The sequence below is a fragment of the Patiria miniata genome, unplaced genomic scaffold, assembly GCF_015706575.1.
Source record: "Patiria miniata isolate m_02_andy unplaced genomic scaffold, ASM1570657v1 HiC_scaffold_27, whole genome shotgun sequence".
NCBI classification, from domain to species: Eukaryota; Metazoa; Echinodermata; class Asteroidea; order Valvatida; family Asterinidae; genus Patiria; species Patiria miniata.
The window spans coordinates 7,872,084-7,885,154 of record NW_024037066.1 but is presented as its reverse complement, the minus strand read 5'-3'; the positions used below and the strand labels follow the sequence as shown (position 1 = coordinate 7,885,154).

At 41.1% G+C, this 13,071-nt stretch overlaps 2 protein-coding genes across 3 annotated transcripts in view; one reads left to right on the top strand and one right to left on the bottom strand.

The window, feature by feature from the left end:
* LOC119734607 (kinesin-associated protein 3-like) overlaps window positions 1-5,404 on the bottom strand; it is a 10,078-nt gene extending 4,674 nt beyond the window's left edge. Inside the window, exons 1-12 of the mRNA XM_038208142.1 lie at window positions 5,249-5,404; window positions 4,190-4,321; window positions 3,537-3,688; window positions 3,206-3,270; window positions 2,652-2,793; window positions 2,290-2,514; window positions 1,901-1,990; window positions 1,541-1,719; window positions 1,332-1,385; window positions 1,099-1,207; window positions 694-794; window positions 84-305 (exon numbers count right to left, since the gene is read on the bottom strand). Of these exons, the coding sequence (XP_038064070.1) occupies window positions 84-305; window positions 694-794; window positions 1,099-1,207; window positions 1,332-1,385; window positions 1,541-1,719; window positions 1,901-1,990; window positions 2,290-2,514; window positions 2,652-2,793; window positions 3,206-3,270; window positions 3,537-3,688; window positions 4,190-4,321; window positions 5,249-5,280 (1,503 nt within the window). The 5' untranslated portion in view covers window positions 5,281-5,404. The remainder of the gene's footprint in view (window positions 1-83; window positions 306-693; window positions 795-1,098; window positions 1,208-1,331; window positions 1,386-1,540; window positions 1,720-1,900; window positions 1,991-2,289; window positions 2,515-2,651; window positions 2,794-3,205; window positions 3,271-3,536; window positions 3,689-4,189; window positions 4,322-5,248) is intronic.
* Window positions 1-13,071, top strand: part of LOC119734609 (pre-mRNA-splicing factor 38B-like) — a 27,948-nt gene extending 14,877 nt beyond the window's left edge. The window contains exons 1-8 of one of the 2 annotated variants that reach the window (XM_038208144.1): window positions 5,508-5,662; window positions 7,806-8,033; window positions 8,378-8,446; window positions 8,905-9,056; window positions 9,815-9,875; window positions 11,801-11,923; window positions 12,178-12,320; window positions 12,426-13,071. In XM_038208144.1, coding sequence (XP_038064072.1) covers window positions 7,875-8,033; window positions 8,378-8,446; window positions 8,905-9,056; window positions 9,815-9,875; window positions 11,801-11,923; window positions 12,178-12,320; window positions 12,426-12,858 — 1,140 coding nt within the window. In that variant the 5' untranslated portion in view covers window positions 5,508-5,662; window positions 7,806-7,874 and the 3' untranslated portion in view covers window positions 12,859-13,071. Of the gene's footprint in view, window positions 1-5,507; window positions 5,663-7,805; window positions 8,034-8,377; window positions 8,447-8,904; window positions 9,057-9,814; window positions 9,876-11,800; window positions 11,924-12,177; window positions 12,321-12,425 lie in introns of those variants that run through there. The other variant, XM_038208145.1, reaches the window with a different exon arrangement.

Genomic DNA, 13,071 nt, shown 5'->3' with positions numbered 1-13,071 from the left:
ATTTGGATTCAATAATTCTTTTGATCTGTGGAATACATGCCTATCTCCATGAGAAACATCATTACATCAATCATGGCACTTACAATGAATTGCGTCTTGGTTTGGCCGTCATGCTGTGAGATGTTCCGCACCATCTTCAGCAGGAGTCCGTCTTTGAATCGCAGCGCCCTGCGCATCAGGAGTCGCAGCCCGTTGCCCTCACAGATGAGTTGCGCGTTGCGTTTGTTGCATGCCAGGTTGATGCCTAAAGAGACTAGCTCTAGCTCAATGCGTTCACCGGGACTCTCAAGAATCATCTTCATTACCTGATAAAAACAACGAAGACAACAAAGTCAAAAGTCTGTTAAAGTGGTCAACTATTGAATATATTAACACATATGACTTCACAGATACTGCATAAATATCAGGTCCAAGTGACCTCTGCGAGTAGGAATAAATATTTTAAACCAAAGTTTCAGTTCAAGTTTAAAACAGGAAGGTATGAAGTACAATATGAATTAACCTTATGTGAATCTGAACTTTTTTTCTGATGCAGAATTTATGTATGTTATGCTGGGCTCATTTTTTTCTGCGCGACTGTTAAGCATAAGGGAATCCAGCTTCACAACTTATAGTTTTAGACTCTGTTTAATTATACCCAACTTGTGGCAATAAAATGTCTAAGTATCTTTTCTCAAGTGTGCAGATATTTACCATAGGTATGCAGTCAGTGTAGGTGAACATCGACTTGGCTTTATCATCCATGCTGATGTGATACAGAATGCATAGAACGATCAATCGATGGTTGTCATTGCCTGTCAAGAGATAGAATGAAACAATGGATAGCATTGGCTGAATGAAAAGAGAGAAAATGAGACAAAGAATATCATTGGATGAATGAAAAGAGAGAAAATGAGACAAAGAATATCATTGGCTGAATTAAAAGAGGGAACATGACATTGAATATCATTGGATGAATGAAAGAGAGAAAATGAGACAAAGAATATCATTGGCTGAACGAAAAGTAATGAGATGAGACTATAACTTCAGTATGACTAAATTTTAACCAATGTTTGCCAATATGATGAAGAACTAAGGAACACTAGATGACAGACTAACCTAGAAGGCCAACAAGTTTTGGCATGAGTCCAAGCTTGATCATCTTGCCTCTGAGGTCCGTGTCAAAGGATAGGTTCAGCAGAAGACGAAGGCTGATATTCAGTAAATCCTGGCAATTCAAAAACATTACAGGAATAAGTCTTAGAAATCTGCAAATCACAAACAGTTGCCAATTTTTAATAAACTGTAACATATTATCAAAAATGATTTTTAAAATTAAATAAACTACTCACCTCATGATCGCAAGGGATCAGCTTTGTCAATTTCTCAATAATTTGATGCTGTGCCTGAAATAAATATAAAGTAAGAAACTTTTTAGCTCTTACAACCACCCAAATTGCCAGAAAAAAAAGTTTCAGAATAATGTACTAATTCTTCTCAGCATTCACTCTACCCTTCACACGTCTGTACAGCCGCTGAAACCTTACTTTTCTCGTCTTACCATGTCAGTCTTGTTTTCTGAGAAGATGCTGAGTTTCTTGAGGAACGACACGACCAGGATGAGCAGCTCGTAGTTGTCCCTGTCCAACGTCTTGAGGAGCATGGGGACAATGCTCTTATTCCTCATCTTCATCTCAACCTTGGTGTCCTCCGCCAAATTCAGCAGTAAATAGTAGGAGACTGTACATGACAAGTAACATGACAAACAATGACTAATTTGTGTGATAAAAAAAATACCGGTTTCTTTGTGACTTAAAAAATGTCATGTTTCACAGAGCCTTGAAGAAACGCATTTAAAATATGCAGTTACACTACAATTTTTTTCAATCAATTGGCCACTTCTCAAACTTATCTTCTGTACCTCTGAGGAGCTGTTCTTGTTTCTTCAGGAGTCCATGATACTTCTTCATGTTCTTCTCATAATCTTTCTTGGCTTGAGGACTTTCCTCAGGTAAAGCACAGTCAAGGAATTTGGAAATCGACATCCAAGTACATTTAAGCAATGTAAATCCGACACGAATTAGTAACCTTAATTTTAGCCGTCTAAATTAATGGTGGAAGTAGCTGTGGTAGAACAGATTTTCCCAACATTGCGAACCAAATCAACAAAATGTATTACCTTAAACACCCTAAAGTAGGTGAGTTCAGGTTTTAAAGTTGTAACAGTGCTAACAGATTTTGCAATTCTACAATAGTCAGTCGTCGGTTTTTGCATCAAATTTTGATTTATGAATGTATTTCCAAGGATATCAGCCTTCCTCTTCTTCTGGAGTTCATCCACCCACAGGTCGTGTCTCTTGATCTCGTGTTCAACAATGGACATGACGAGGGCGCCGATCTTGAAGTGTGCGATGACGCTGTGGAACTGGGAGAAACTGGAGAAGCAGAAGAAGACGTAGACAATGTTGGTGGCAAGCTCTACACTCCTCTTCCAGTCTTCGCGAAGGACGCGAGCAAGCGCCCCAAGAACAGTCTCTGAAATGGAGACAAAATTTCAGCAGTGTAAAACTTACAATTTTACAACAGAGTTTTCTAATAACTTAATTAGAAGTTTCCATACTTCTCCTGTAACTCTACACAGATCTACAATCTTAAGCTACATTGGAGCTTACCATTCTGCAAAATTTCTTCCAGGTTGTCTGGATTCCGAGCCAGTTGTAGTATGAGCGCCGTGCCGCGAACCTTCTCCGGAATGTCCTCGTACAGTAACTCAATGTAATCCTCTACATCATTGATGTTAGCTTGCTCATCCAGCTGTGGAGTTGGATAAAGATGAGGATTAAGGTTGGAGGAAACAAAAACAAGGGATGAAGAAGGAGCAAGCGTGGTTTGGGGAAAATCTTGTCGACATTTTCATTTCAGATTTCCAGATAAATCCCCTTTTCTGGTGGTGTTCCAAATCTCAAGAGTTAACTGTGCATCACTCATAAAATTCATAATCAAGGGTGGATCCAGAGAGGCTTCTGCCAGGGGGCTGAGGGTGTGCCAGTGGGGAGGAAGGGCTCTCTCAAGTGAAAAATGGCCTTATTGGAGGAAATTTCGGTCACTGCCGGCGGGGTGGGTGCCCCTCCACACCTCCCTGGGTCTGCCACTGATAATTGTAATCTTCCTTAAAGCAAAGACAAATTCCTTGGTAAGAAAACTGACAAAACTCCACATTACAAACCTCCGTCCCCTCATAAGGTGGTGGGTCTTTCAATCTCCCAGTCATCACTCCTTTCTTGGAACCAGCTAATCAAAGAAAACACAAAAATAGCCACACAAAAATTATACTTGCTTTTCCCGAAGGCATTGTGCAGAAATAATCAGAACAACACATGAAGTAAACTAAATAAATTCAAGACTCATAAAAATGTGCACAAACCTGCTTTTTCTGTCCAGCATCAATTCACACGTAAGGCATTACAAATCAATACAGCCAACCCCAAGATTATCACAAGTGCATTCAAATTGCAGGATTCAGGACAATCAGGGTTGGTAAAGACAACGTACTGTACCTGATGACGCCGTTTCCTTCCTGTTCTGCAGGTAGTACAGCAGCTGCTCGACCTCTGGCAGCTTGGAGGGATGGATCAGCTTGCATTTGTCCACTACTTCCCTGGCCAGGGCAGCGATGTTTGTGGCAGAGTTCAGGCTCCGAACCCTGATTCTGTAGATTGAATGCACACATGGAATCATCACCAAAGGCTCAGGACTTCAAGGGGTCATCTCATCAAGGATTTTTTTTTCCGACAATGGACCAGCAACAAACACAGCAATCTTATGGTTTCTTGTCCAAACCGTTCACTGCGATACATTTCAATCCCCAGGCATCTGAGGTTGACCTTGACAGACAACCAGCCAAATTCTATAATTGTTCACATTATTTGGCATTCAACAGAGAAACACCGTGAACTTCTTTAGTCTTCTTTCCAGAAGGGGTCCCTTGGCAGATGAGGAAGGAAATAACAGTTTAAGAGGTGGAAAGAAAACCCATGATAACATTCTCGGGACAAAATCCCGGGAAAAAAAAATCGAAACTAAATATCAGTCGGGAAAGCCAAGGTAGAATTTGAACTTGAGTGATAGCAACAGAGGGAGCGGAGGGGGAGGGGAGGGGGAGGGGGAAGGAGTCCCATTGTGCCACTCTGAGGTCTTTCACACATCTTACATTTTCTGGCATTCTTTCCTCTCCCCCAACATGGGGTCTCCCATCTCTCCCAAGATGGTTGCCTCCAACTCATAGTTGACCACCAGCGCTTTCTCTGTAGGATGAACATCTATGCTGCCTCCCTTCACCTTCCTGCAAAGACGTACAAAAGGACCTTTAGCAAAATGTTCTCTTGCAAAGTACAACTTATACAGAACAATCAAACTTGAACAAGTAGGGCATCATCCCTCTAGAATTACAGAAAATAAGACCTTAAAGATATGACCCAATCTTGACTGACAAGGGCATGATGGGGCGTGCAGTATGATTGGGGGGGGGGGGGGGGGGGGGGGCGGAGGGGAGATATTTTGATTCACTGTAAATGTTATACTTCAGGTTGCTTTCATATTGTGTAGATGATTCAAATGAGATGATTGAGAAAAAGTACACAAATGAAAAAAAAAATTCAGCATAATTAAGGATTTGCACTTTTGCAGGCGAGTTTGGGGGTTTTCTCTTTTGAAATCACTGTTTATACAAAATATAAAGTCTCATGATGTTTTCGTGGCAGTCTTAATTCTAACTTAACTTACTTGATTGCAGAAAAAAAGCTCTATTTCGGACCCTTTTTTTCGCTGGTTGCTGGCTTTCGTTCAGCAAACTGAGGCCATTTTTTTTCTTATTTCGCGAAAATAACGACATCGCATTTAAAATCTTTGATGGAGATGCTCAAGTTATTCATTTTTTAACCTACATTGGGACACATTTTATGGCTTCAATAACTATTTCTTGAATTATGGACAGTTTTTTGGAAGGCCGTTCTCAACGATTTGTTTTTTAGAACGTGCTCATGAATATTAATTTTACAGCACAACCCGGAAAAACTGGCGCATAAACCTAATGTCGTGCTGTGAGCCTCTGGAACAGCGGTGGACTGGCAGTCTATGCATTTTTCTGTAAATGTAAAAGCGCCCTCTATTGACCATCAAAAACACTCAGTGGAGGACTTTTTCGTTAATCGAGAATAAGTAAAATCGGGCATCTAAATTGAATGTCATTTGCATTCCTTTTGCCACAAACCTTTTCAGATATCTTGCATCTTCAGCCTGCATTGCTGCGTGTCTTTCGAACAATCTAAGGTGATGAATACATGATTTTCGTGCAACGATTGTTCTGTGCAGCCTGAAACTGCTGCGAATGGAATTTACAACAAGCACTGGTACCCGCGTTTAATTTATATCATCATGCTATGCTATTGGAATCGAGAAATGAGAACCAGTGAATTTCACTGGTGCACATTCATACACTATACGAACTTTTTTAGTTAATTGACGAATACCAGCGAAAAACAGCACAGTGAATGTGCGTGCTCCGTGTGTAAAACCGCCACAAAAACGTATTTTCAACGTAGAACAAGTATTGTAAACCTTCTTTATGACTTTGTAGAAAGTGCTCGGTATTGTATACTGGTGACGGCGTCCATGAATGAACTTGGTAGGTTGGGATGGAAGAATCAAATTGAAATTGTGAACGTGTTTCTTTGCAGTACCGTCATGACCGTAGCGTAGGCCCGGGGCCTTATATTGGTAATCCTTGTATTTCCGACACTAGACGTTGAGCTATTGCGGACGCAATGGGCTCCCTGCGCGAACAAGAGAGGGCGCTTTTTTACCACGGTCGAGATATCCGTGGAGTTTTCATGGTTTTGGACTGGACACACCACTTGTGCGTAGCCTACTTGGTCACGCGCGTATTGCGAGAAGTAGGCATGGTAGGCTACACATGACTAATTAATAATTTTAATAATTAAAATTTTTATAACATTTGATTTCGACATTCGACATCAGCATTCTCATTAGCAAAGCATGATTATGGGAGTGGATGACAAACATTGCCCGTAATTTGCATGTAAGTCCACAGTTTACTCTAGAGGCTAGACGTTGTTATTGTTTGTACGGTTGGACATGTTGGATGAATGTTGGACAACTCGTACCCGAGACAACTCGTACCTGAGACAACTCGTACCCGAGACAATTCGTACCCGGGACAATTCGTACCCGGGACAACTCGTACCCGGGACAACTCGTACCCGGGACAACTCGTACCCGGGACAACTCGTAACCGAGACAACTCGTACCCGTCTGAAAATAAAACACTGTGCAGCGTACTTGTATCTGTGCCTTACTTGTGCCGACTGTTATCATACTTATTTTCAACCAATTATTATTCAATTATTTTATTTCCGTTTTTCATTTTTAAATAGAGAAGAAGTTTTTCATTTAAATAGGTCTCTCTGTTGTTGGCCTGAAGATAATGACGCGTGAAACATGGCATCTCACGCTACTCACTAAGCTAACAATTCTAATTAAGTGACTTTTGAATTATTTCACATAATTATGCAAAAGATTGACACGCTACTGGGATTGTTGATGGTTATCAAAATTAATGTCATAAAAAGTGTAGAATGTGACATATGTAACATTTTTATAATTTTAATGAATCGGTCCACTTATTTTAGAAATAAGTTTTCGCAATAAATGAAGATCAAATAAGTTACGAAGCTCATGATTGCTATAGCTCCTTCCGCGAATTCGGCGAACTCCGCGATCATCGGCCAGCTGCCAGAATCTCTCCAGAACAATCTCTTGCTTGTCACCACTGGCAATTCCCCAAAACTCAACGGCTTTTGGTTTTCCACATCTTCGGATTTGTCAATTACATCTAACTAAAAAGGAACAGAAAAGTAAATGGTAAGAAAAGTACAAGGTACGAGTCGTCCCGGGTACGAGTTGTCCCGGGTACGAGTCGTCTCGGGTACGAGTTGTCCCGGGTCACAAATTTGGGGTACGAGTCGTCCCGGGTACGAGTTGTCCCGATACCGGTTGGATAACCGGCCGCCGCGCGAGGGCGCTATCACGACCAACCAATATCGCCCACAAACCCGTCAGAAGAATGCTAGAACACTTGCTAAAATCTCCCCCTGAAAAATGGGGGAAATTAGTGCGCATGCGCGACTTCTGCAGGTAATTACGGTCCATTTTCAGTCCCTACACATACTACACGTAGACAACAAAAGAGCTGACCAGTGAAATTGTTCAAAAGTCTTGCTGCATCTTTTAACCTACTGGAAGAAATTTGAGAGTTTGCTTCGGAACTACTATGAATTTTTAAAACTGCGCGCTGCATATATTAGGCCAAAAAGGTGCGCGCGCATAACACAACCAATAGCAAGTGGTCTAGACGTTGTTCTGACGGGTTCGTAGGCGATATTGGTTGGTCGTGATAGCGCCCTCGCGCGGCGGCCGGTTATTCCGGCGGGGCGGCGGGATCGCGTACAAACAATAACAACGTCTAGCCTCTAGACTAGTAAGTCAATGGCACATGATCACATACGTTTGAGACTTGTTCACGTTTTTTTTTTTTCAAATACCTGATCTGCTGATGGAGTTCAGCAATGGCATTTTCACAGAATGTTCCTCTGACATAATGACTTTTTGGTTTGGTAATAAATCGAGTAGTTGTTCATAGTGGAGAAATCAGTGGGGATCATTGATACTAACTTTTCATTAAGATAATTGACTTTCTTTGGCAGTGACATCTGGTCCACTGTGTTAAGAATCTGTTTTGTATTTTACAGATTTGACTTTCCAACTCATCGGAAACACCTTCAACTCGGCCACAGTCACTGGGTCAAGCAAGCTATAACATGCCTCAGAAGAGTAACACACTACCCACCTGGGGCAATGAAGCATCCATGAACCTTAACCCTCTCATCCTGACCAACATACAGTCCTCGCCCTACTTCAAGAATGAGCTCTTCAAGTTGAAGACCTACCACGAAGTTGTTGATGAGATATTTTACAGGGTAATGTTAACAAGCAAAGCACGTCCTGTTTTTTATGCATATATTTTTTAACTGTAGTTCTTGGGCAGTAGTGAGAACATTGTTTGTTACTTTGAACAACGATTAAAAAATGCTGCTTAGCCTGAAAAGGGGGCATTTTACAGTCGTCAAGAACTGACTATTTTTGTATGTGGTTAATTATCTTGCAAAGTTGAGCTACTGTTTTTAATTTTTAAAGTAAAACATTTAAAACTGCTGAATCTGATGTATTTTCAAAACTTCTTTTTTAGACCTAAATTGCTAGACATGGCACCTGACATATCTTAGATGTTAAAATGTTTTCTTTTAATTTCTGCTGCATTCAGGTGGACCATTTGGAGCCTTGGGAGAGGGGCAGTCGACAGACATCTGGTCAGATCGGCATGTGTGGAGGAGTAAGTGTAAACCAACTACAAACTACTGCTATTGTGATATGTGCACACATTAATGGTGTGACAGATCACTACATTGTCATGAGCTGTTATTCCAAGTCTCGGACTTGCTTCAGAAAATCAAATGAGATTTGATAGAGCATATACTCATGTTCTTGTGCTACCTTTATATTAACCCTAACACGAGGAATTTTTGCTGTGGGCCATTCTCGATCCTCAAAAATTCACTATTGTGGAGGAGGCAAAAGACAACTGTTAGTATATCAATCCCCATGTAAAGTGACAATGGCCTTTTACCCAAATACCTATAAACTTGTCTCTATTTTCTTCAATCGTTTAAACAAATCCTTCAAATTTCTTTGTAGATATTGAAGGACGTAGCAATGATAAGGATAAGAAATACCCAACCGCATCATGCTTCATATACAACATTTCATTGATTGTCTGTTTTTCCCCCTAAGGTACGTGGTGTAGGGGCGGGGGGTATCGTGTCATCAGCCTACTGTCTGCTCTACAAGTTGTACACCTTAAAGCTGACTAGGAAACAGTTGAACGGCTTGCTAACCCACTCAGACTCCCCCTACATCAGAGGCTTGGGATTCATGTTCATCAGGTAGGTAGGTGACAAACAAAAGCACGTCAAATTTCACGACAGCATTCGCAACAAAAATAGAGCTTATTATTCACACTTAACAATTGCCTTAAGTAAATCTGTTTTTTCTTTAAGATGTGACATGATGAACAACGAAATAGTAAATTAAGCAGTTCCACTGATAAATTTGCGTCATAGAATAAAACTGGCATTTGTCTAGCCTAGTTGTGACCATGATTTACATAAATATGCCTCGGTTTTTTACCATATAAAAAGTATCACAAATTCAGACGTTTGAACAAGCCATTTTAATATTTCAATTCTCCTATGCAAACATACATTCTGTGCAAAGTTGTCCTTTCAGTCAAAATCAGTCAAGTGACTGTTTTCAACAGTTAAGAGCTCTTACCCTACATAAAGCAGGGTTGACTGGCTGTGACTGTTTGTGTAACTTGATACAGCTGTGCTTTGACTGTAGGTGATTGATATGCCAGCTGTGCTTACCACTTGGCTGCTTTGGTCTGTTGACTGAATTTGACTAGTCACAGTGCTTGCTTGAAATATGATCTGACTGTTGGTGACTAGCTCGTTTAAAAGGCATGGCAGGGAAGAGGATTGATACATTTGGTTGTCTGTGACTGTTCAGACAGCAGGAATAATAAAAAATTTTAAAAAGTCCATGGCTTTGTGCAGTTACAAAAGGAAAGGTGTGGATTCATTTTGTAGCTGTTTCTTGAATGCTGCATTTTGCTAAATATTTCTGTCTTATCGTTTGTCAGATATTCTCAACCGCCGGCTGATCTGTGGGACTGGCTGGAGCCATACCTTGAAGATGAGGAGGTAGGTTGCCACGGTAATCCAACCCCTTCTCTTTTATCTTAATTTCAACTTGCAGTATACTATTTCAGCTAATTCACTCTAAATCTTTCAAAAATCTGAAGCAAATTGAAGATAAATTGTACAAAGGCATGGTCAGCTGTTCGTCAGTGTTTTTGTTTGAGCGGTTTTTTCTTCTTGATGCGAATAGACCACATACTTGCCCCACCTTGGCAGTTTCATCCATGCTGCATTTGATGTTTATTTTTGACCAAATGTAAATCAAAAATGAGGATTGGAATATGAAAACTGTTTCACATTGTCCACTGGTTTGTATAAGGAGTGACCTCATCCCCGAAACAGTAGCAATAATATCAGTTAGATGAATTAACCACACCAAAGAGCTTAACAACCAACAGGTGGATGTCTGTGCTTCGGTTAAAATTTTGGTGAGTATGCTCTCTCCAGGAAACTTACTTGAAGTAAATGTTATTGATATGCCTTTGATACACACATTTCTTTTATGAAACAGATCGAATAACAAATCACACTGCTTTGCAGAACAATTAAACCATTAGAATTTGTCTTGCATGTATTCAACTTTTGATGAACTTAGTGCTGGGGTAGTATGGGGTGGTATAGGAAGTAACAATCTGGAGGGGGGCAGTACAGGAACTTATGTTATGGGTTAATACAGAACAAATTTCCTTTTTCAGAAAGTTAAGACAAGTTCTGTGCCTTATACATGTATTTTTTTTTTTTTACATAAACACATTACACATAACACATAAAACAAAGTAGTAGTAACCGAAGTGGTGTAACCTATTTTCTCTTTTGTGGATCGGTTTTAGAGTTGTAGGAGTCGCTACCCAGCTCAGTGGACCATGCTCTGAGATGGACGTGGGCTTTGTACACCGTCCCTCTTAATGAGGTTAAATACCCTGTAGAATTCATGTTTGTTTTGGCTTTTGGTAGTTCCATCATAGACTACATTGTGCATATCTGCATGTACACATCTGCTTTCCCCAAATCAACCAAATGGCGTTACAAATCTTCAAGTTGTATCAAGTTGAGATAAATCACTTTGACACACTATGTTTTTAATTGTGATAGTTCAACCAGTTCGCGCCAGGATTATTTTGACAAGAACGGAACGAGGCGCGGGATTATTTTTCACTCGACCTCAAGCCAGGCAGGTTGAAGCCATCACCCTCAGGCAGCACACTCGTATTTCCGGCTTCGCTCGCTGCGAGCTGGTGGCTGACAGATAATTCTAGCCTCGCTCCCTGCGTGTTAATCAGTCATCCGTTCTGAATCCTGCAAAACCTTTGCGTGTATAGATGTCATCCGGCGCGAACTGGTTAAAGACAACACTTTTGCACTGGATGATCTGTCTATAGGCGGGCATTTGTATCAATTCTTTAACAGTATGAACAATCAGAATACTTCTTTATTTTATGGTTAGGCTATTTCATTTTCAATCTCTTGGTCGGTTGTAACAGCATCCACTAGACACCTAAAAAGGCCAATTTTGGCACAGAAAGCGGATTTGGTATCAATACACGAATAGTGCATTTTAACACACACATTAAGATATAACTGTCCACTAAACTGATCGCCTTTATATCATGAAGCCTTTTGAAAATTCACAATATGCAAGTTAGTATCGCAACGGATCAAAATTTTCAGATGTTCTACCAATATCTTAACTGTGTTTATTTCTTATGTTTTTTTCTCCCAACTTCATGTCTTAACATTATCTTTCATGCCATATTTTCTTCCTTTTTTGGTTTTACCATGTGTCTGTTCCTTTTTTTCCTCTTTTCCTTTTTCTCCCAATTTGTCTTAATTGGTTGGTGTGGTACCCTCTATCTGTGCACCTCATGCACCTGTTGTGTCTATCTCTCTGTACCTCCCCCCTGGTTCTACCCACCTTCCCCCCTCTGCAGGAGATTGATTGCAAGGCAGGCTCTGGCAGTGTCATGACCATAGGTGAGATGGTCCGTAGCTTCTTGACCAAGCTGGAATGGTTCTCAACCCTCTTCCCTCGCATACCGGTGCCAATCATGAAGGTAACTGACTACACATTGTTTGAACAGCTGTCAGACATTTGTGACAGAAAAATCAACACCTGTTATGTGTGTTGGATTTTGGGCTCATTGGAAAGGGCATCGAGTAAGCTTTGCAATGATGTATGGAGTATGGGCATCGGACAGAATCTGACAGAGTTATAGGTATTTTCCGTTCCAAATACTAGGGCCTCAGAAAGTTCTGAAAGATCGAGAAATTTGTTGTTGAAGTGTCCATTTAAAATTGCTTTATTTAGGATCTTGAGGTCAAGTTAGAAGGGTGGAAGGTTGGTTTCTTGGAGAGGCAACGAGAGCGACAGATTGAGGAGGGACTTGCAGACAATGCCGTCCCTGAGACACAGCCTGGCGGTAGCGATGGAGAAAAATACCAGAGGAATAGGTAAGCTGAGATTACTCACAATTACTGTAGTCGACAGATACTGACCTGTTTACATACATGTACTTCACATGAATGAGGATGCTTCATATTTTCTTATTGATGCAGGGATAAAACACGTAGTAGAAGTCGGGAACGGCATCGTAGTCGGAGTAAGGAGCGCCATCGCAGCCACAGTAGAAACGACCGCCACAAACGAAGTCGAAGTCGCGAGCGGAGACGTCGGAGCAGGAGTCCCGAGAGGAGACATCGTAGGAGCAGAGATAGGAGCAGGGAGAGAAGACGTAGCCGCAGCCGAGACAGACGAAGGGATCGCGATGGGGACGACTTCTCACGGGCCTTACAACGCGAACGGGAACGGCAGCAGAAAGAACGGCGGGAACGACGGAGCTCCAGCAGAGAGAAACGACACAGCCGTGACAGGGACAGGAAGAGCGATCGCGACCGGCGACGGAGTCGATCACCAGACCGTAAAAAAAAATCACATTCCACAGATAAAGATCGTAGGAAAAGCCGCAGCCCTAGCCAGGAACGTAGGTGATGTAAATTACAGTACTTCGTAGTTATTATGGTATTCTGTGCAAGGTAGTTATTTGTTGATCAGGTGCTTGCCGGAATTAAAAGTAGTGGTTTTTTTATATCATACTCTTGATTTTGACATTTCACAAGGAAAAAACATATTTTTGTTTAGGTCTGTCTTTATTCATGCTGTTTTTGGATGTCAAAAGAAATGTAAAATATTTGAAGTCTCATT